General features: G+C 46.7%; 1 protein-coding gene and 1 long non-coding RNA gene across 3 annotated transcripts in view; both read left to right on the top strand.

Annotated features, from left to right (window-relative positions):
- Nucleotides 1-19,520, top strand: part of LOC148130013 (uncharacterized) — a 67,453-nt gene extending 47,933 nt beyond the window's left edge. The window contains exon 2 of the long non-coding RNA XR_015750304.1: nucleotides 18,569-19,520. This is a non-coding gene — a long non-coding RNA (uncharacterized LOC148130013). The remainder of the gene's footprint in view (nucleotides 1-18,568) is intronic.
- The window catches only part of LMAN2L (lectin, mannose binding 2 like), a 31,502-nt gene extending 11,982 nt beyond the window's left edge, over nucleotides 1-19,520 (top strand). Inside the window, exons 4-9 of one of the 2 annotated variants that reach the window (XM_026688189.2) lie at nucleotides 22-104; nucleotides 4,639-4,671; nucleotides 7,839-8,000; nucleotides 8,738-8,852; nucleotides 10,560-10,679; nucleotides 11,793-19,520. In XM_026688189.2, the coding sequence (XP_026543974.2) occupies nucleotides 22-104; nucleotides 4,639-4,671; nucleotides 7,839-8,000; nucleotides 8,738-8,852; nucleotides 10,560-10,679; nucleotides 11,793-11,935 (656 nt within the window). In that variant the 3' untranslated portion in view covers nucleotides 11,936-19,520. The remainder of the gene's footprint in view (nucleotides 1-21; nucleotides 105-4,638; nucleotides 4,672-7,838; nucleotides 8,001-8,737; nucleotides 8,853-10,559; nucleotides 10,680-11,792) is intronic. The other variant, XM_026688190.2, reaches the window with a different exon arrangement.
- Nucleotides 19,521-20,181: the final 661 nt, after the last annotated feature.

Genomic DNA, 20,181 nt, shown 5'->3' on the forward strand with positions numbered 1-20,181 from the left:
CAAATTTCTTGTCTGTTCCAGGGCCGGTCTTTGGGAGCAAGGATACCTTCATAGGGCTGGGCGTGTTTGTAGATACGTACCCCAATGAGGAGAAGCAGCAAGAGGTAAGGGCCAGGCTGGGGTGGGGGCATTGGGCTGCTCTTGGTTGGTCATTGAAGCTAGTCGGGAGGGGGAAAAGAAGGACTAGGGGTGACACTGCAGCAGCTTCCCAATATTTGAGAGGTCGACTCAAAAGAAGAGGGGGGTCAACTTATTTTCCAAAGCCCCCAGAAGGCAGAAGGAATGGATAGAAACTAACCAAGAAGAGAACCAACCTGGAATGAAGGAGAAACTTCCTAATAGCGAGGACAATTAACCGGTGGAACAGCTTGCCACCAGAAATTGTGGGTGCTCCATCACGGGAGGTTTTTTAAAGAAGAAACTGGACAGCCGCTGGTCTGAAATGGTCTAGGGCAGAGGTCTCCAGACTTGGACAGCTTTAAGGCTTGTGGACTTCCAACTCCCAGAATTCCTCCTCCTGTCATGTTAGCTCAGGAATTTTGGGAGTCGAAGTCCACAAGTCTTAAACTTGCCAAGTTTGGAGACCCTTGGTATAGGGTCTCTTGCTTGAGCAAGGGGGCTGGACTAGAAGACCTCCAAGGTGGACTAAGAAGATCGTTGGCTGCCACGATGTTGCTCAGTTCCAAATCTGTCACAGCTTCCAACCTGAACCCAAGGTTAGAGAATTTGCTATTGGGTTGAGCCCATCTCCCCCCCACTCCCAGGGTGGTTGGGCTGGAAGTAACAGCTGGCTGGGCTTTGGAGCATGTGTTGTGGTTAGCCGGCAGCAGGTTCAGATGGCTGAGGAGAGCAAGGACTCAGATGAGGGGCCAGGACCATCAAGGGAGTGGACTGCTGCCTTCAGAGATTGTGGGGGCTGGCAGCAGCGATGAGGAGGTTCCCGAGGAGCCTGTGCCAAGTGCGTGTGCGCACAGGATTGCTCGTAGGAGAGAGCAGTTACAGCAGCACGGGCGACTTGGGAGTAAGGCTGCATGGTAATGGACACTCCCTCAAGAGGATAAAAGCCAGGTTTGGAAAAGCGTTCTTTGCAGACAGCATAGAAGCTCTGAAGCTCAACTGGTGGACATCTTCGTTCGTGTTTGGAGACTCTTGTAATGAGTTCTTATCTCTGGGTTTTTGGCAGCCTTGGCAAACAACTTGGCCACGCTCTTTTTTTGTCGGAGCTAATTAGTTGGAAGCAGCCTTTTATCTGTGAAGAAACAGAATTCGTAGATGAAACCTTAAAAGGGGGGGGGGCTGCTGCCTTTGTCTGGTGGTGGCTCTCTTGGAACCAGGTTGGGTCAGAACAGCATCAGACAGGCATGGCTCTTGTGCTTTTATGCATAGTTTTAGGAAGAAAAGAGAGAACTGCAGCCTATGTGACCTCCAGTGCCCCACTGGTCACCCCAGAGTCCTCTTGGAGAGGGTGAGACAGGAATAATCTGCCCATTGGCAGGGGGGGTTCTTGGAGGTTAAGGGTCAAAATTTCCTCCTTCCCTCTAATGGCTTTGGTGTTTGGGACACTGTCCCAGGGATCTGGCTATTATTTTTTGCTGGACTTCCTTTGGGCAATGAGGCCGCTGTGTTTGAAAAGGCCAGCGACAGTACAGGAATTCCTCGACTTACGAAAGTTTGTTTAGTGACCGTTCAAAATTGCAATGGCACTGAAGAAAAAAAAAAGTAACTGGCGACCATTTTTCGCACTTAACGACGGTTGCAGCCTCCTCCATGTTCACCTGATCAAAATTGGGACGCTCAATTCAGTTTTATGACGGCTGCAGTGTCCTGAGGTCACGTCAGGTCAACCTTTGGCAACCAGCAATGTCAAAGGGGAAGCCAGATTCACTTAACAACCAGGGCAAGAAAAGTTCATTCAAGCAGGGGCAAAGCTCAACTCCACAAGGTTCTTGCTCGGCAACCACAATTCTGGGCCGCTCAATGGCGGCCGTAGGCTGAGGACCACCTGTAATATGGATGAATCGATCTGAGGGATTTGAGATGCTTTTTGCTTTTCTTGCCTGGAGACTTTATGGAAAAAAAACTTGGCTTGGCTTGTGTTTTGATATGGTTAGCGTGTTTTTCTTCTTGGTTCTGGTTTAGTGGAGTCACTTGAGCTTCTGTGGCGTGATAATTATAAATTGTTTGGAGTCCTCTTCCCAGGAGCCTCCTGTGCAGGATGTTAGCAATTAGGCAGGTTGGTAAGATGCCAGGTAGATCATTTGAGCCTACTACACTGGTTGGATTTTGAGAGTTTGCCAGCTAGATCTCTAGGGGGGCAGGGAGATGCCCTTTCCGAGGGCGGGAAAGGGGGCTGTTGTTGAGGTAATTCCCTGTTAGGAGAATGAGCGCATACAGGGAGACGTATTTGAGAGTAGCGTTTGAATAATACACATACAGCACACAGATACACTGTACAGTAAATGTAGGTTTTTACTTCCAGACAGTTTAAGCAAAGTTCAAGATAAGCAGTCCAAAAGTCATTCACAGGTAAATCAGTCAGTTTTTCAATCCAGGGATAATCCAAATATCAAAGTCCAATGTCAAAAAAACAGTTCAGTATCAGACTTACATTAAATCCAGGAATATCAGTCAATTAGGAAAAATGGAGGAATGGCAATACTTTCCAACAGAAGGAAACAGAGATCCACTCACACTCTCTTCTGAGACTCAGACTGAAACAACCCAGGTTTCTGGCTCCATCTTATGGCCGTTTGAGAAACCACACCTAATTACAGTTTTGCATTTTCTTAAAGATACAGTTTTAAAATGTTTATCCTGGTTTATATATTTCTAACCCAAATACCTGTTAGGTGACTTATATTCCTAACAGCTGTGCCAGAGAAGGCACACTTCCTCGGTCCCATAAGAGGACATTTAATGGAGGGGACCTGGAGGGGACCCAGTCTGCCTGAACCTCCAACTGCAGAGGCAGGGGTGGGATGCTACCCGTTCTGCCTAGCTCTATAGAACCAGTAGCTCTGAAGAGCAGCAGACAACGAACCGGTTCTGTGTTTGCTGCTGTTTGGCCCGCCCGGGCTCTTACCTGTCATTTCCTGCTTTTTCAACCTCAGCTGAGGTTGAAAAAGCAGGACAAAAGTGGCTTTCTAAACGCTGCGCACCTGCGCTTTTCAGCTGTCCGGGCGGTGCAGCAAAAGTTTTTTGTACACGCGCGCAAAGCGTGTAGTAACACCGGTTGAATCCCACCACTGTGCAGAAGTCTCCAAACTTGGCAACTTTAAGACTTAAGGACTTCAACTGTGATGACCCGTAGTCTCTCAAAATAACCCAAAAACCCAAAACATACATTAAACTCTGGTAATGCCTTCAACTTAACCTGTTTTATTAGGCACAGTTTGAAGTCACAAAAGTTAACAAATGAGGCAAAAAGAAAACCAAAACAAACCGCATTGATGAGAGTTCCGAAGCAAGCCAAGATAATTAATCATACATTCCAGGAAGATAACCGAGGAGAGTCCATGGGAAGAACGCCAGCAAAGATAAACCTCTTTCAAAGTAAACACTGAACTTTGACTCCAGCAATTCTGACTACGCAGTTACAAACTTATGTACATAGCCAGCTGCAAGCCACGAGGAGGATCATGGTAATCTCCTCCTGAGTAGACCTCGCTTTTCCCTGATCCTCTCCTCCCTGCGTGACCTAGGATGGAGAGGGGATGGGCCTGGATCCTCCTCTGATTGCTCAGCCGGCCTCTGCCCCCTTCCCCAGCCTCCTCCACCACCTCTGGAGCCACACTCCCACTCCCTGTTGGCTGTCCCTCCTCTTCCTCAGAGTCAGTCTCCACCAGGGGCATGACATCAACTTCCAGAATTCTGGGAGTTGAAATCCACAAGTCTTAAAAGTTGTCAAGTTTGGGGACCCCTGCCCTACTGGGTGGGCAGACTGCTTGCTTGAGTCTGCATTCCTGTACATGTCAACTCGTAAAACATGCCTATGCCTGTTTTCGAGTTGCCATAAACAAGGGGAGGGGAGAGAAATCCAAAGGAGCAGTACGGCAGTTTGAAACCAGAAGTACATTCCATGCTTATCTTACAAAGATTGTAGCTAGGCTACCGGATCTTCTGCCTGGGAAAATCCTTCATTGGAGAATGTGATGGATGACACCCAGCCTGTGAACCATGCTTCATTGGAGAATCTGATTTATGACACACCGGGGGGGGGGGGGTAACAGGGTCACAGGTGATTGTAAATTACATATGCCAGAGTTGGCTTCATTTAGGGTAATGCCGACATGTTGCTCCTAATAAATCTTTTGGATTCTTTTGAAGCTTGGCTCGAGGTTCATGATTTAATTGGGGCAATCGCCGGAACCCTGACAGTACCAGTTGCCTTTGTAAAGCAGAAATCTCTCCTCCAGCCCCTCCACTTCCAGGATCCCTTAGCTTTCTAGCCCAGGGACACCTTCCAGCCTTTCCCCTAAACCTAAACGGAGGGCCTTGGAGAAGAAGAAAAAGAAAGCAGCCCGGGGATTGGATGAAGGGAGACTAGGTCAGCTTGAGACAATCTGTTGGGTGATTCCTCTCTTGCTTCTGTCCCCTACCCTACCCTACGGCTTTGCAATAACCATTCTGGATTCCCAGGCCCAGAAGAAGAGGTATTCATCAGGAAACCAGGTACTTGACATGGTCCTTTCCTAGATCCTTTACTCTTACCTTGTCTGTTCCATCTCTCTCTCTCTCTCTCTCTCCTTCTCCTCTCTCTCTCTCTCTCTCTCTCTTCTTGCTCTTTGATTCAGCTATCACTTCTGGCAGGGAATGGAATGGCACGGCTTGGCGCAGTGATTGTTGGCACCTGAGTCTTTTCCTCTATAGGTATGATTATAAGAGCCGTGGTAGCGCAGTGGTTAGAATGCAGTATTGCAGGCTGATTCTGCCCACAGCCAGGAGTTTGATCCTGACCGGCTCAAGGTTCGCCTTCCGAGGTCGGTAAAATGAGGAGCCAAAATTGTTGGGGGGGGGGGGGAAGAGGCTGACTCTGTAAACCACTTAGAGGAGGCTGCGAAGCACTGTGAAGTGGTATATAGGTCTAAGTGCTATTGCTGTTGTCAACGGCACCTGAGCCGTGGTGGTGCAGTGGTTAGAATGCAGTATTGCAGGCTACTTCTGCTGACTGCTGGCTGCCAGAAGTTTGGCAGTTTGATTCTCACCGGCTCAAGGTTGACTCAGCCTTCCATCCTTCCGAAGTAGGTAAAATGAGGATCCAGATTGTTGGGGGACAAGAGGCTGACTTTGTAAACTGCTTAGAGTGCGGCTATAAAGCACTGTGAAGCGGTATATAAGTCTACTGCTATTTTCTTAAAGTTTTTTTCCCTTGCTTCTTGGAGTTGTGTCTAGTTCCAGTTCCTTCATTTCAGATTCCTCACGTGGCTGGAACCAGTAAAATCAGAGAGTACTTGTCTAAGGCAGTTTTTCTTAAGCTTGGCAACTTTGAGATGAGTGGACTTCAACTCCCAGGATCCCCCTGGCAGCTGAGATCCAGATCTCCAAGTTGCCAAGATGGGAAAATGTTGACCTAGGGTGTAGCTGGCTTGGTTAAAGAAAAGGGATATTGCAGGCCTCTTCCTTATGTCTCTTTGGTTGTGAGAACTTCAATGCCCAGAATTCTTTAGCCAGCATGGCCTGTGCTGAGGATTGTGGGAGTTTACCTTCACACATCTGGTGGGTGCCTTATTTTGAGGGCCTCTGTACTGCTTCCTTCCGAGGGTCAGCAATGCTGAAGTTGCTCAAAGCTGCAGGAGCCTGGGAAGTAGTAGCTACTACTAGTAGCTATAGTATGATGACCTGGGGCGTGGCACAAAAGCAACAAGGTCACAAAAGTAGGTACAGTCCCTTTAATTCCTCCAACTTGGCCCCCAGTGTCCAGTTATCATTGGCTGGAGAAAAAAACTCTCCCAAGAACAGTTTTTAAAGAGAAGAAATTCAGTCGAAATCCACAGTACATCTCATTTATAAATAAAAACCAACACAAACCACTTGCTTCAGCAATTAACGAGACAGGGCAGGATAAGGAATTGCAGGCTTCCAAAAGATAACAAAACACACACAGTTGGGAGGACGCCAGAACCCAGATAAGACTTGACATACAAAAATAATGCATGCCTTGCTTCCAGCAAGGTGCTGTGCGCACACACCCTCTTTATCCTGTTTTCCCAGCTGCAGCTAATGAAGGGAATCAGGGCCTTTTTCTCCCCTGTAATCCACGTTGCTCCCTTATCCGTTCCTCCCTGTGTGCCCTAGGATAAAGAAGGGGGGGGGGCTGGGTCTTCCTCTGAATGCCCAGCCAGACTGTGCCCTTCCCCAGTTTCCTCCACAGCCACCAGAGCCACACTCCCCCTCCTTGTCAGCTGCTCAATCTCCCCCTCAGAATCAGATTCCAACAGAGGCATGACATATAGTGTGTCCACAGGGTAGTAGGGACTCAGAGGAGAGAATGCATTTTCCACTTTGAGAACCTGGTGGGAGAACTTGAATGAGGTCTAACACCGAGTATGAACATGCAGCTCGAGAATCCAGATAAAACTCAGCTTCATTCCGCTTCCAAAAATCTTACCGTTTATTGAACACATGGAATGGTAATGTCAAAGCCAAACTAACTCTGAGGTTCCCAGATGCCAGAATTCATAGAATTAAACAATACTTTCCCCAGCCAGTTTCTCACATAGTCCATGGAAACAAGCTCGCTTTGTTATGGGAACCGTCTGCTTTAACTCCACACCTTCTACGATGTCCTTGAAAAGATTTCAGGCTCTCCCAGTCTTCAGCAAAATCGTGGAGGTTTCGTTTCTTTGTCTGACCCGTTCCAAAGCAACACCTTGCCACTCTTACTCTAATGGCAAGTTGAGGCCAAGAGGCACGTAGCTGCCAAAGTTTCATTCTTGATGGAAACATGTGCGCCTTAGTTCAACACATAACTCCATGCAACATGTAATAACTTGTACGCCTTGTTGCCACTTGGCTAATTTTGAGATAACATTACAAGGCAGTGGAGAAGAGACTTGAGTCTTCCACAGTGGCATTCCTTACGCCAGTGGTTCCTGATCTTTCCAGCTCTACGGACCAATGGAGGGTGGCTGGGAGAGGAAATAGTTCCGGTGTGAGTGCCTGCTGCTCTTGGAGCAAATGGAGCTGTGAGCGCATGCTTGCCTGCTGCTTGTGTGGCCCGGTTCTGAATAGGCCTCAGCCCAGTACCGGGCTGTGCCCTAGGCCTTGGGGGACCTGTTGCTTTCTTGCTGTCTGTTCTTGCTTTCCTCCTGCCCATACCCCTGGCTGTCTGTGCCATCACGGTCTTTCTGCCAAATGCATTTATAAGGCTGTCACCATCTGGCCAAATTGTTTGGTCCTCAGTTCAGTGGTGGTATGCTACCGGTTTGGACCGGTTCATCCGAACCGGTAGCAAAAAAAAAAGGCCGACGATCAGCTAAGAGGAAAAGGAAGAGAAAAGTGCAGGATTGGCCCTCCCGCGTGCCCTTGTGCTTTTCTCTTCTTTATCCTCTTAGCTGATTGGCTCTGCAGGTCTCAGCTGGTGTGGGGAAACCGGCGCGCCGGTGTTAGGCAAAGCACGCCCACCAAGCCACGCCTGCCAAACCGGTGGTAAAAACAATTTGAATCCCACCAGTGCCTCAGTTGTCTTCAGCTGCCTTGCTTCTCAACACACCTCTCCGGCTCGAACTCCGTTGCATCCCTCCTCTGCATGCCTCCTTTCCACTCTTGTTGAATGTGAACTGGTGTGAAAGTAGCTGTTCGAATGGCAAGTCGGTCTCTTCCTTCTGTTCCTTCTCCAGCGCGTCTTCCCGTACGTCTCGGCCATGGTCACCAATGGGTCCCTTGTCTATGACCATGAGAGGGACGGGCGGCCGACCGAACTTGGGGGTTGTACGGCCATCGTTCGCAACCTGGAGCATGACACGTTCCTGGTGATCCGCTATGTGAAGAGGAGGCTTACCGTAAGTGTCTACAGGTCCGCAACGGTCAGAGCCGTGGTGGCGCAGTGATGAGAATACAGTATTGCAAGCCGACTCTGCCCACTTGCCGGGAGTTTGATCCTGACCAGCTCAAGGTTGACTCAGCCTTCCATCCTTTTTGAGGTCAGAAAATGAAGAGCCTGATTGTTGGGGGCAATAGGCTGACTCTGTAAATATTTCTATCCATCCATCCATCCATCCATCCATCCATCCATCCATCCATCCATCAGTGGGATTCAACTAGGGTTACTACCGGTTTGGTGACTATGTTTTGCACGTGTAAAAATGCAAGTAGGAAAATAGGGGCCACTTTGGTGGGAAGGGAACAGCATTCCATGCACCTTCGAAGGCGTTTAGTCATGCTGGCCACATGACCATGGAGACGTCTTCGGACAGTGCTGGCCCTTTGGCTTTGTAACGGAGATGAGCAGCGCCCCCTAGAGCCAGAAACGACTGGCACGGATGTGCGAGGGGAACCTTTACCTTTATCTTGGCCTAGGATTTTAAGCTTTTCTCAGACCCATCTTTCCCACCCCCACAAATTCTTCTCTCTTCGTTATCCTCCCCTCTCTGAAATTTAATCTGGAAAGAAACGCCCTGGGTTATCGTGCTCCGAGTGTCAAGTCTAATCGCCAATCATCACATCCTCCCCAAGCGTTCTCCAGGTAAGCTTTGGAAAGGATGAAGCTAGAATGAGCCTTTTCTCATTTTGACTTGAGGTCTTGCTCGACATTGACGGGAAGCACGAATGGAGAGACTGCGTTGACATTCCCGGAGTCCACTTACCACGTGGATACTTCTTCGGAATCTCTTCCGCCACGGGAGACTTGTCAGGTATTGCTCACAAGCCCAGCATAGCTGGAAGAATTTTTTCCTTACTGGTTTTACTTTGGAAGAAGATCTGCGGAGTTTAAAAACTTGGAATAAGAGAAGCGAACCTATAGGCTGCTTCCTCGATAGAATGTCCTCCAGATAATAGAATAGAAGAGAATAGAGAATAATAGGAAATAGTAAAAAATAATAGAAAATAGAATGGAATAAAATAACAGAACAACAGAATAGAATAGAAATAGAATAGAACCAAACAACAGAATAGCCAGCATAGCATAACGTGCACATTGGGAACAGGCTCCAGCTATTCTTCTTCCCCACTGATCTTTGACTCCAAAGGTGGTTGATAGTGTCGGACGGCCCTGGCCCCATCTCTGCCTCCAACACAGAGCCCTCGTCAGAGCCTTCCTCAGACTCCAGGAGTGGCCCATGTTCCTCCCCAACCTCCTCACTGTCCAAGTCTGTGTTGTGGTTCATAGGAAGCAGGTGCGGATGGCTGAGGTCTCTGAGAGTGAGGACTCAGATGAGGGGCCTGCGTGTGATGCAGGGATGGGGCCAGAACTATCAGAGAGTGGGGTGCTGCCTTCGGAGGTTGTGGAGTCTGGCAGCAGTGACGAAGGGGACCCTGGGGTGCCCGTGCTCAGTGCACGTACGCGCAGGGCTGCTCGAAGGAAAAAGCAGCTGAACCTGCACGGGCGACTCAGGAGAAAGGCTGCAAGGTGATGGCTCCTCCCATAAGGGATAAAAGCCAGCCTTTGGGGTTGGCTTCTTTGCAGGAAGCAAAGAAGTTCTTTCAACTCAAAGTTTTTGTGGAAGTCCTGTCTGTTCTGGTTTGTTTTCGGAGACTTTTGGCTTTGGAATATTTCTCTGCAGTTAATCTTGTATTCTTGGCAGCCTCTCATAACCTTGAAAGGACTTGCTCTTATCTGGGACAATTAGTTTTAATGACTCTTTGCTGTGAATGAATAGAATTCACAAGGCGCATTAAAAAGGTTTATTTTTATATATACTTTGTGTTTATTTGATTTGAACGAGGCTTGGGTCAGAACAGCGTGCCACCAGCTCTGCTGGCTGCTAGTGGGCCATGACGACAGCCTAAACCTGTGATGGCGAACCTATGGCATGCGTGCTACAGGAGGCACACAGAGCCATTTGTGCCGGCATGTGAGCTTCAGGCAAACTTACCTTACTGAGCATGCGCGCACCTCAGAGCTGATTTTTGGCCAGTTTGAGGCCTTTTTCGGCCTCCCAAAGGCACGAGGAAGGCTTCTTCAGGCTTTGCAGGCCGAAAACTAGCCCTGTTTCATCCACTTCCTGTTTTTCTGAAAATACTGGAAGTGATGAAACGGGCCTAGTTTTCGGCCTGCAAAGCCCGCAGAAGCCTTCCTCAAGCCTTTGGGAGGCCGAAAAAGGCCTCAAACTGCCCAAAAATCACCTCTGAGGTGCAATGCAGGAAAGGAGGCGGTGGTGGGTGGGTGGGGATTACGTGCGCATGCATACGGGGTGTAGGGGGGGGGGCACACATTGCCACCTGGGTGCTGGCATACGAGTGCGAGCGTGCAAGCGCGCCCACAATTTTTGGCCCAGGAACCCAAAAAGCTTAGCCACCCCTGTCCTAAACCTTTTCAATATCCAAAGCCAGCTTAACTGAAAAAGAGGTTTCTCCATGAATGGCTCCTATTTATATCCCCTCTTCCTCTTTGAACTCAGACAATCACGACATCATTTCTCTGAAGACCTACCAGCTGACGGTCGATCGGTCGATGGAAGAAGAGAAGCGCGACAAAGAAGTCTTCCTCCCTGTGGTGGACAACATGAAACTCCCTGGGAGTAAGTAGGGTGGTTCATTTCACCCAGTCGGGGCGGACGCAGGGAAGCCTGGGTTTTTTGTTTTTTGTTTGTCTTTTAATGATACAATGCATTCATTCAGTTCTTTCAGAATGGATTTGACCACGAGATATAGAACTGCCATTCTGAGCTTGGCAGGTTTCAAAGAAAGATTGGACTGAATAATTGGCAGTCGTGGGCTGGGGTGGGCTTTGAAGATTTCAGCAAGGGGTTCTTCTGCCCAGTTGCTGGGTGGGCGTGGCCTGGGTGGGCGTGGCCTAGTCAGCCTCCTGCACCATGACAGGTGTGTGTGTGTTTTTTCACCCTCCCTGGGCTCCACAGGCGTTTTTTGAGCCTCCGGGAAGCGAAAACGGTCTCCTTGGGCTCTGGAGGCTCCCTGGAAGCCAGAAACGGGCCCATTTCCAGCCTTCCCAAACTTCTGGGAGGCCTGTTTTTTGCCCTCCCCGAGTGTCAGGTGAGCTCCCTTCAAAATCCAAGAAAGAAAACCTTAGATTCCATGGTTATAGAGAAAAGGACTTAGATTTATATATCGCCCCATACAGCCCTCTCTAAGTGGTTTACAGAGTCAGCCTCTTGACCCCAACAATCTCGATCCTCATTTTACCCACCTTGGAAGGATGGAAGGCTGAGTCAACCTTGAGCCGGTCAGGATTGAACTCCAGGCAGTGGGCAGTGGATTTGCCTGCAATACTGCATTCTAACCACTGCAGGAGGGAGGGAGGAAGGAAGGAAGGAAGGAAATAGCAATAGCCCTTATATACCGCTTTATAGTGCTTTCCAGCCCCCTCTAAGCAGTTTAGAGTCAGCCTATTGCCCCCCACCCCCCAACAATCTGGGCCCTCATTTGACCCACCTCGGAAGGACGGAAGGACGAGTCAACCTTGAGCCTGGTGCAATTTGATCTGCCAAATTGCAGTCAGCCGGCAGTCAGCAGAAGTAGCCCTGCAATACTGCACTCTCGCCACTGCGCCACCAAGAAAGTCCAGTTGTTTCCTGAAAAAGCACCTTTGGGAGATGACTGGAGAACCTCCATGGTCCCTTGAACTAGAACTTGTCCTGATAGCTGAGCCTGACCGTTGCGCTTGTCCTTTTTAGTGGTGACGCCGATGGAACCCATGAGCGGCCTCGCTCTCTTCTTGATCGTCTTCTTTTCGCTGGTGGCCATCGTCTTCGCCATCGTCGTTGGCGTCATTGTTTACAACAAATGGCAAGAACGGAGCCGGAAACATTTCTACTGACCTGCAGGCCTCCTCTCGGGATTCGTCCCGTCCTCCTGGCTTTCTGGACGGCCATCGGATTCCATCAGCAAGGGAGGAAATCATGGAAACGGGCAGCTCAACCCCTTCCAGGGGGGCTCCTAAACCTAACAAGAGGGCTGATGTTTGGACCGGTGGTCTCCTTGGGGTGGCGAGACGCGGTTATCTCTGCTCTTTCCCTTTGCCTTCCTTGGACTAAGTTCTCAGCACTGGCTTTCGGCGGGTTGTTCTGACGGGCTTTGTCAGCCCCTTCCCCCGAGGATGTAGCACACAGTGGGGCCTCTGTTGACTCTGTTTTGGGGGTGGGGTGGGGGTGGGAGACATATTTAATCAAGAGATTTGGAGCTGCCATCCTCATCTCCTCTAGCGGAGGGGTTGGAAGATGGGAACTGTGGTTTTGGGGGAAATGTCAAGGCAGCTGCGAAAAGGAAATTGGGATATGGTAATCGGCAGCAACCAGTGGTGGGATTTGATTTTTTTTTTTTACTACCGGGTCGGTGAGCGTGGCTTGGTGGGCGTGGCAGGAGAAGGAGACTGTAAAATCCCCCTTCCCTCCCTACCCCACTAACCTGCTTTTCAGCTCCGTTCTCCTGTGCAGGGCAACCAAAGAAGACCCAGCCAATCAGCCGGGACTCGGGAGGCGGAGAAGAGATGGGATTGGCAGAGCCAGTCAGAGGTGGGATTTGCCGGTTCTCCGAACTCCTCAAAATTTCCGCTACCGGTTCTCTAGAACCGGTCAGAACCGGCTGAATGTACCACTTCTGGCAGTAACGAACTGAATGTTTCTTTGGGATGACTTAAGTAGCATATTACTGCCTGGAAGACACAGGCAGAGCCCCTTGTAGCTTAAAAGAAAAAAAATATCAAGGTTCTTATTTTGTTCACCCCTGCAACCCAATTTTTTTTTTTTACCTTTCTGTTCTTTATAGATCAGGAGAAAAAGCATCATAGTGAAACCACTATCCTGCTGAATCAAACAATGTGAATCTCTTTGCTCCTTAAGCATAATTCTCTCCTCCTTTTCCATTGCTTCCTCCTTCTGCTTCTCCCTTTTTTCCCCCCTTCTCCTTCCCTCTCTCCACTTTTTCCTTCTCATTTCTCTTCTCCGTTTCTTCCTTCTCTTTCTCCCATCTGTTGCTTCTACTTCTCCATGTGTTCCTTCTCCATTTCTCCCCCCGTTTATTCCTTTTTCTCTCCCATCTGTCCTTTTTTTTGACATTTTTGATCTTCGGCTGTTTGCGTGTCCCTTCTCTGGGTGGGCCTTACCCAAGAGATGACACTGTGGGATTTTTCCCCGTGCTTCCAAGCGATCCTTGAATGTTTTGCGTCAACGTCTGGGAAACTGTGAAGCTTCTTCGGCAGCTGGTGGGATTTAGAGCAAGGGGGGTATTGTTGATTGAACTACTTCAAAAGATGGTTTCGTCCGTGGATCCATCTTTGCATCATTCAGGAATGAACAGCATTGGGCACTAAACATAACCTCTAAAATCTCCCCTCATGGCCTGCCTGGCCCCATCTCAAGGGAGGGGAAAGTTAGCATAGAGAGGTGGCCCAACGTGATACTTTTCTGATTTATAAGCTGCTTTATTAAGAAAAAAATGCTGCTAACTATGGTGGTTATATTTTCTGAAGCCAGCTTTTCCTTCTTATTCAGGGGAATCTGACTTCACTTCCTCTCCCTGGCCGCCTGATCTACCAAGTTTCTTTAGTTAAATTAATTTCTGCCTCTCTTCTGGCAGATTCCTTCCTCCTAGATCTTTTCCTTTCCTTCCTTCTTTCCTTTCCTTTCCTTTCCTTTCCTTTCCTTTCCTTTCCTTCTTTCCTTTCCTTTCCTTTCCTTTCCTTTCCTTTCCTTTCCTTTCCTTCCCTTCCCTTTCCTTTCCTTTCCTCCCTCCCTCCCTTCCTCCCTTCCTTCCTTCCTTCCTTCCTAGGAGAGGAGTGGATTGATCCACAGGTAGTCCTTGGGTTACGACAACATTTGGGACCGAGATTGCTGGCACAGTGCAGTTGCAGAGTGTAATGTCCTGTTACTGGCAGTCCTGGATTGCCGTCACATCATAATCCCAAAACATGCGGGTCATCGAGTGTGAACTGGAGGGAATCCCAGGCGAGGAACAGGGGAACGTTGCTTGTGAGTTGGGAGGCTACAGTGTGGCGTGAACTCAGGGAGTCTGGGAAAAGCGGGCGTGGGAAACGTGTGTGCAAGTGCAAGAAAGCTCAGGGAAGGAGGATACTGGTAGGTGTGAGCAAGCAAAGGGGGAAGGAAGGCACAGTGTCAGCAAAGGCAGGCTGGTTGGAAAACTTACCCGATCAATGTTTTACTTCCCTCTGGCTTCTCCAATGACTTTGCTAGTGGCCGCTGGCAGAGACGGACAGCAACAGGGATCATGTGACTTCAAGATGCCGCAACCGGTTCTAAGGTGAGCTGGTTGCCAAGCACCCTAATTTTGATCAAGTGACCCATGGCCAGAACTTTGAGGATCTGTCCTAAGTCCCCTTTGTTCAGTGCCACCATAACTTTGTACACTTGCTGAATGGATGCTCGTAACTCCAGGGCCACCTATATCTCCATCAATGTAACTGTAGATCAGGGGACTCCAAATTTGGCCATTAAGACTTGTGGACTTCAGCTCCCATGCTGGCTGGGGATTTCTGGAAGTTGAAGATCACACCTCTTAAAGTTGCCAAGTTGGGGGACACCTACACCCCGCTGTAGATGATGCCAGGTGGGAAATTCATGGCTTCTGGAAATAATGTGATTCTGTGTAAAGAAACCGATAGTTGCCTTTTAGAGTGAGAAAGTTTGGTCAGTTTTGAGATCATAACCTGCGTTTTTGGTGACGATCTTCCACTGGTTTCTTTCTTCCCACTCTTTTTTTTTTAATCTATCCGTTGTATATCTGAGCGGTGCTAAATAATCCGGCTTCTGTGTTTGAAAATATAACTTTGGGGGGGAAGAAGAGATACATTTCCTCAAATTTCATCATGCTTGTCTCCAATATCACCCCACTGGCACAATTTTTCTTGTATTTTTCAAGGGTCGGTAGCATTTTGTAACGAAAGGTGTACTAACTTCCTTCCTTGACGTACCTCAAGAAAAGAGATATATATATCGAACAGGTTCACAATAAGGCTTTATGTAGCCAGTTACGTGCTAGAGAGAGCGAAACCAATTCAGACTGAGGGTTCTGCTTTTTGGCCTACTCATATGGATAGTGCCAATTTGTGAGAACATAGACTGTACTTTTTTTTTCTCAATTTGTCTTCTCCAGGTTACCTTCCAAATAAAGTTGAAGCATCCAGAATTTGGGAATCAAATTCCTGGACAGCAAGTTCAGGGACAATTGGGTTTGGCAAGCAAGCTCATGAGCAAATATTGCTAAAAAAGTCAGATTTTGCTTTTGGGGGTGAAAAATATTCACACACCCTTATGAACAAAAGCGTGTAGAGGTTTTCTCGTCTTCAAAATTCTTCATGTACCATGAAGCTGCTTGACAGTGAGACGGGTGGTATATAAATGTAATAAATAAATAAGAAGTAATACAGGGGTAGTCCCAAAGGTGTTTTTTTTTTTTTTTTTTTTGAAGGAGGCAACTGGACTTCTTGGGGTTTTTTTTGAAGATGTTTCGCTTCTCATCCAAGCTTCTTCAGCCCTGACTGGATGGTGGGGAATGGAAGGATTTATATTCCTCACAGACAGGTAAATCCTTCCACTCCCCATCATCCAGTCAGGGCTGAAGAAGCTTCTTGGATGAGAAGTGAAATGTCTTCAAAGAAAAACCAGAAAGTCTAGTTGCCTCCTTAAAAAATAAAAAGCACCTTTGGAACAACCATGACCTGGATGACTGAGAATCTCTATAGACATAATGCCTCAATACTCATTGTTAATTGAAACAGGTGCGATGAGTACCCAAAACAATAAGTACCAAACACATTTTTCCCATAAAGAATAATGTAATGAATCACAAGACAGTCGACTTCGACAAGCTCTAGCTTGTGCATTGAATACTAAACAAACGATGAGTAGCGGGACAAAACGTTTGCATCAAAATGTGTCGAGTAACAAATTCAATGACTTTCAAAGCAGTCGACTACCTGAGGTACCACTGTAATGGAAAGCTAAATCAAATAATTGGGGGAATGGGGGAAGACACCCTAATAGTTGAGATATTTCTACTTTTAGCAATTCCTTAAGTGCATGTTTTTCTTCTCTGTTTTTGGGATAAATTTTGAACATTCTTGTGCTACACTCAAATCATAAGCTGCTGTTTTTAAAAGGATATATATATTTTTAAAAATCTATTGCTATATAGTGTGCCCAGCTACTTATGTGAAATGGTCAGCTAAGGACGTCAGCCGCAGTAGCTAAAAGCCATTCTACTGCCAATGGAGCTGTCCATGGGATTATTGTTATTTATACACAAAGGCTATTTTTTAGCTTTTTAATTATTATCTTTTGTTACATTACACACGACGACTACTGCATCCAACAATCTTTTATCAGGCTGTTTATAGATTTTCCCCTGCATCGCAATGGGTGTTAGTTTTTGTCACTTATAACATGGATAAAATCCTGCCAATCCCAATAAAATGATTTTTCCACTTTTTTTTAAAAAAATGTGAGTTTTCTAGCAGAACCATTGACCCACTCGAATGAAACAATTTTTTTAAACGATCAAGTTATTTTCACTAGTTCTGCAGATAAAAATAATTTTCTCGCTTCGCAATGTTTTATTCCTGCTGCCAAATAGGGGCTCTTTAAGCCCAAATTTGATGAGAACTCCTGTCCTTTACTTGGTTGTTGCTACCGTTTTGTTGATCATAAGGACTGTGTGGAAGCTGCAACGGTTATGTGAAAAAACATAAGTCACTTTTTTTTTTGAACAGTTACGACAATGCATGGCTCTAAGTTAAATACTACCTGTATTACCTGTGATTTAATTTAAATGCCATTAAAATTAAAAGACAGTCTCTGTGATTTGATGTAGTCTCAGTAGCAACTTTTATAGGAAGTCCACATTTTGGGACTCCCTGAGATATCAAGTTCTCCATGCCTGATGTAAAAGGCTGTTTTTCTAGCCGTTTTGCGGGCATTTCCTCCCCCCCCCCCCTTTTAAATCCCACTTGCAAAGCGTGACGAATGATGCCATTGTGCCAGTGGCATCAACAATAAGTCATTAATGATTTGCATCGTTTTCTCCCTGGCATTAAGGGTGTGCGTGATGATGATGTCCACTTGTCTCTTGGACACTTGATTAAAAAAAAAATGTCATAACCAAATAATCTTCACTGATGCCGTCCAGATACATAGAGACAATCTCCTTTAATTCTTTGATGATGTGGCTGGAGTTCCCAATGTCTGGAACTTAAGGCATTTGACGTTGTGTACTTTTGGAGACATTGTTTACTATTTATTATGTTTAGCTTCGTTAGGACTAATATTCTTCTTTTCCTTCAGGTGCTTAAGGCAGCATGCATTGTGTTCTTCCATCTGTTTTTCCCTTCCAATAAGAATCCTGTGAGGTCAATTGGGCTGAGAGACAAGGAATAGCTCAGAGTCATTCCCCCCCCCTGCCCATGTTTCCACAAAGTAAGATATATTAAATTTTTGCTCCAAAAGACAAATTGGGTCTTATTTTCCAATTAGGTCTTATTTTGGGGGAAATGTATGAAATGCATCCATCCGGCTGATGGTTTTGACTAGGGCTTATTTTGGGGGGGGATAGGGCTTATATACGAGCATCCTGAAAAATGCCGGGTCTTATTTTCCAGTTAGAGTCTTACTTATGGGGAAACACAATAGTGTTTCTCAAACTTGACCACTTTCATGCATGGACTCCATTACTGGCTGTGGAATTCTGGAAGTTGGCCCATGCATCTTAAAGCTTGAGGGACTCTGCTTTAACCACTGCACCACGTTGGCTCTTTTATTTATGAGATTTAGATCTTCCTTTCTTTTAGGGGCTCAAATCTTATAGGCAGCACCCCTTCTGAAAAAAAAATAACTCTATGTGGTAGGTTGAGCTGAGACAGAATGACCACCCAAAATCATCCGTTATACCAAAAGGGCAAAGAGAAGAACATGATTTAAGCCCAAAACAAGGAGAAAGCATAAGGTTGCAGCTCAGGTAAATATCTCTTTAATTTCCAGGGGTGTATGAAGGAGGCACAGGACAGACATGTAAGATTCTGTTGTTGAACCCACTCATATAGTCTTCCTGTAAGTTGATTCCTCCATCTGGTTAACTTGGTATGGCTGCCATCCATGGCTGAAGGTGAATGGGAACTTGTGGCTCCTAATCCTCCTTAACTGTAGAAGACTTCACTGCCACTGGTGGTGGACAAGTCTTGCATAGTCAGGTGTTGTGGTTAGCTGTCAGCAGGTGCAGATGGCTGAGGAGAATGAGAACTTTGATGAAGGGCCAGGACCATCAGGGAGTGGACTGCTGCCTTCAGACATTGTGGGGGCTGGCAGCAATGATGATGAGGTTCCCGAGGAGCCTGTGCTAAGTGCACGTGCACGAAGGATTGCTCGGAGGAAAGAATTACAGCAGCACAGGCGACTCAGGAGTAAGGCTGCAAGGTCAACCCCTCCCTCAAGAGGATAAAAGCCAGGTTGGAAAAGTGTTCTTGGAGAATCTTGAAAATTAGTCCTTATCTCTGGGTTTTTGTCTGCCTTGACAAACAACTTGGCAAGGCTCTTTCTTGTCGGAGCTAAATAGTGGGAAGCAGCCTTCAGAACAGAATTTGTTACGAAACCTTAAAAGATGGTGGCTGCTGCCTTTGTGTTTGTTCTTTGAGAACCCGGTTCGGTCAAAACATCAGGTCTGATAAACGGGCATGAAACGACTTGTCTGTTGCTGGCTTTTGCCTTCTTGCGGTAGCTTCACGGAATAATATTCTGAGATTTCTTTGTGTTCTTGGTTCCCAACGATTTAGCTTAGTTTTAGAAGTTGCTTTGAATTGTGCACCTTGTGCAGATTGGAAAGCACGTTGACCGTTATCTACAATGGGTTCTAATCCTGATTGATCTGAGCCAGGTATTCTCACTTACAGCAAGCCTGGCCGTGATTCTAAAACAGTGGTTGATTTGGGTTTGGGAGCGTGGTCTGAGAGCTGTTAAAAGCCCCTGTTCACAGGGCAGCAAGAGGGCTACTCATGAGAATAAGCTAGTGCATTGGGTTTTTGGTCCAGGAGGTCTAGGGTAGTCCACATGAACAATCTTTTCCAGCTTTATTTGCTTATGTATTTTTGTGTAAAAAAATCTCCTTAGGCTCCTGAGCCACAGTGACCTAAGGACATGGCCTTAGAGGAGAAATAGATATGGGAATTGTTTCTACAGAAATAGCCTTTCAATCAACAGGGAAAGAAAGGAGCTCATGGTGAAATTACTCAATTCCTCCAGTAGAATTCTGACCACGTAGGTAGCAGAATTTCCAGAACACTGCTTTGCCTCTTCTTTAAAAAAAAAACTATTTTTGGCCAAACTTGATTGAAATCTTGATTGTGCATCTGTTTTTTTTCTTCATATGTTTCTGCCTTGAAATAAACACAACTATGAAACGTATATCGTCTCTTCCCTGCTGTATGGGCAGAGGGGCAAAATTTGGGAGAGACTGAATGATTCATTTTGACTTTTTGTCCTACCAGAGGACAGCCTGGACACAGCAATAAAAATATTAGGAGAATTATAAGGTTGGTTACATGTCTTTTTAAGGTTGGTTTCATGAAGGTGTTGATGTGATCTGTTCCTTTAAAAACATCAAGAGGGGAAGAACCAAAGACGGACTAAGATTCTTCAGTGATCCAAATAGATAGATAGTGTTTGTGTGTGTGTGTATGCATGTGTGTTATGTCTCACCTTCACAAGATAGATGAGAAGTCCGAACTTCAACCAAATACAAGCAGGCAAGAAGATTAAGTATTTACTGAGTTAATTTCTTTGAGCTGGCTATGTTCTTGGCAGTATCACACACGCTGCCTGCCAAGTACAACAAGATAACAAAAACATAAATCACTAGAGCTTTCCAGAAACAGGATACACCGAAGCTCCACAGAAAAAAAATCACTTTTTCCTGCGACATTGCCTAGCATCAAGCCAGCATTCGTCTGCTTGATTCTCTGTCAAAGGCTGCTCCGATATGCCCTCCTCCTCCTCCTGATTAGCCTCATGCTGTCCGTCTCGGTTATCTGCCGAAACCTGAGGCATAATCAGGGAGGAAGGCATT

This window comes from Notechis scutatus, chromosome 7, assembly GCF_049901735.1.
Source record: "Notechis scutatus isolate UNSWTSFEM ecotype Mainland chromosome 7, rNotScu1.2, whole genome shotgun sequence".
Lineage (NCBI taxonomy): Eukaryota > Metazoa > Chordata > Lepidosauria > Squamata > Elapidae > Notechis > Notechis scutatus.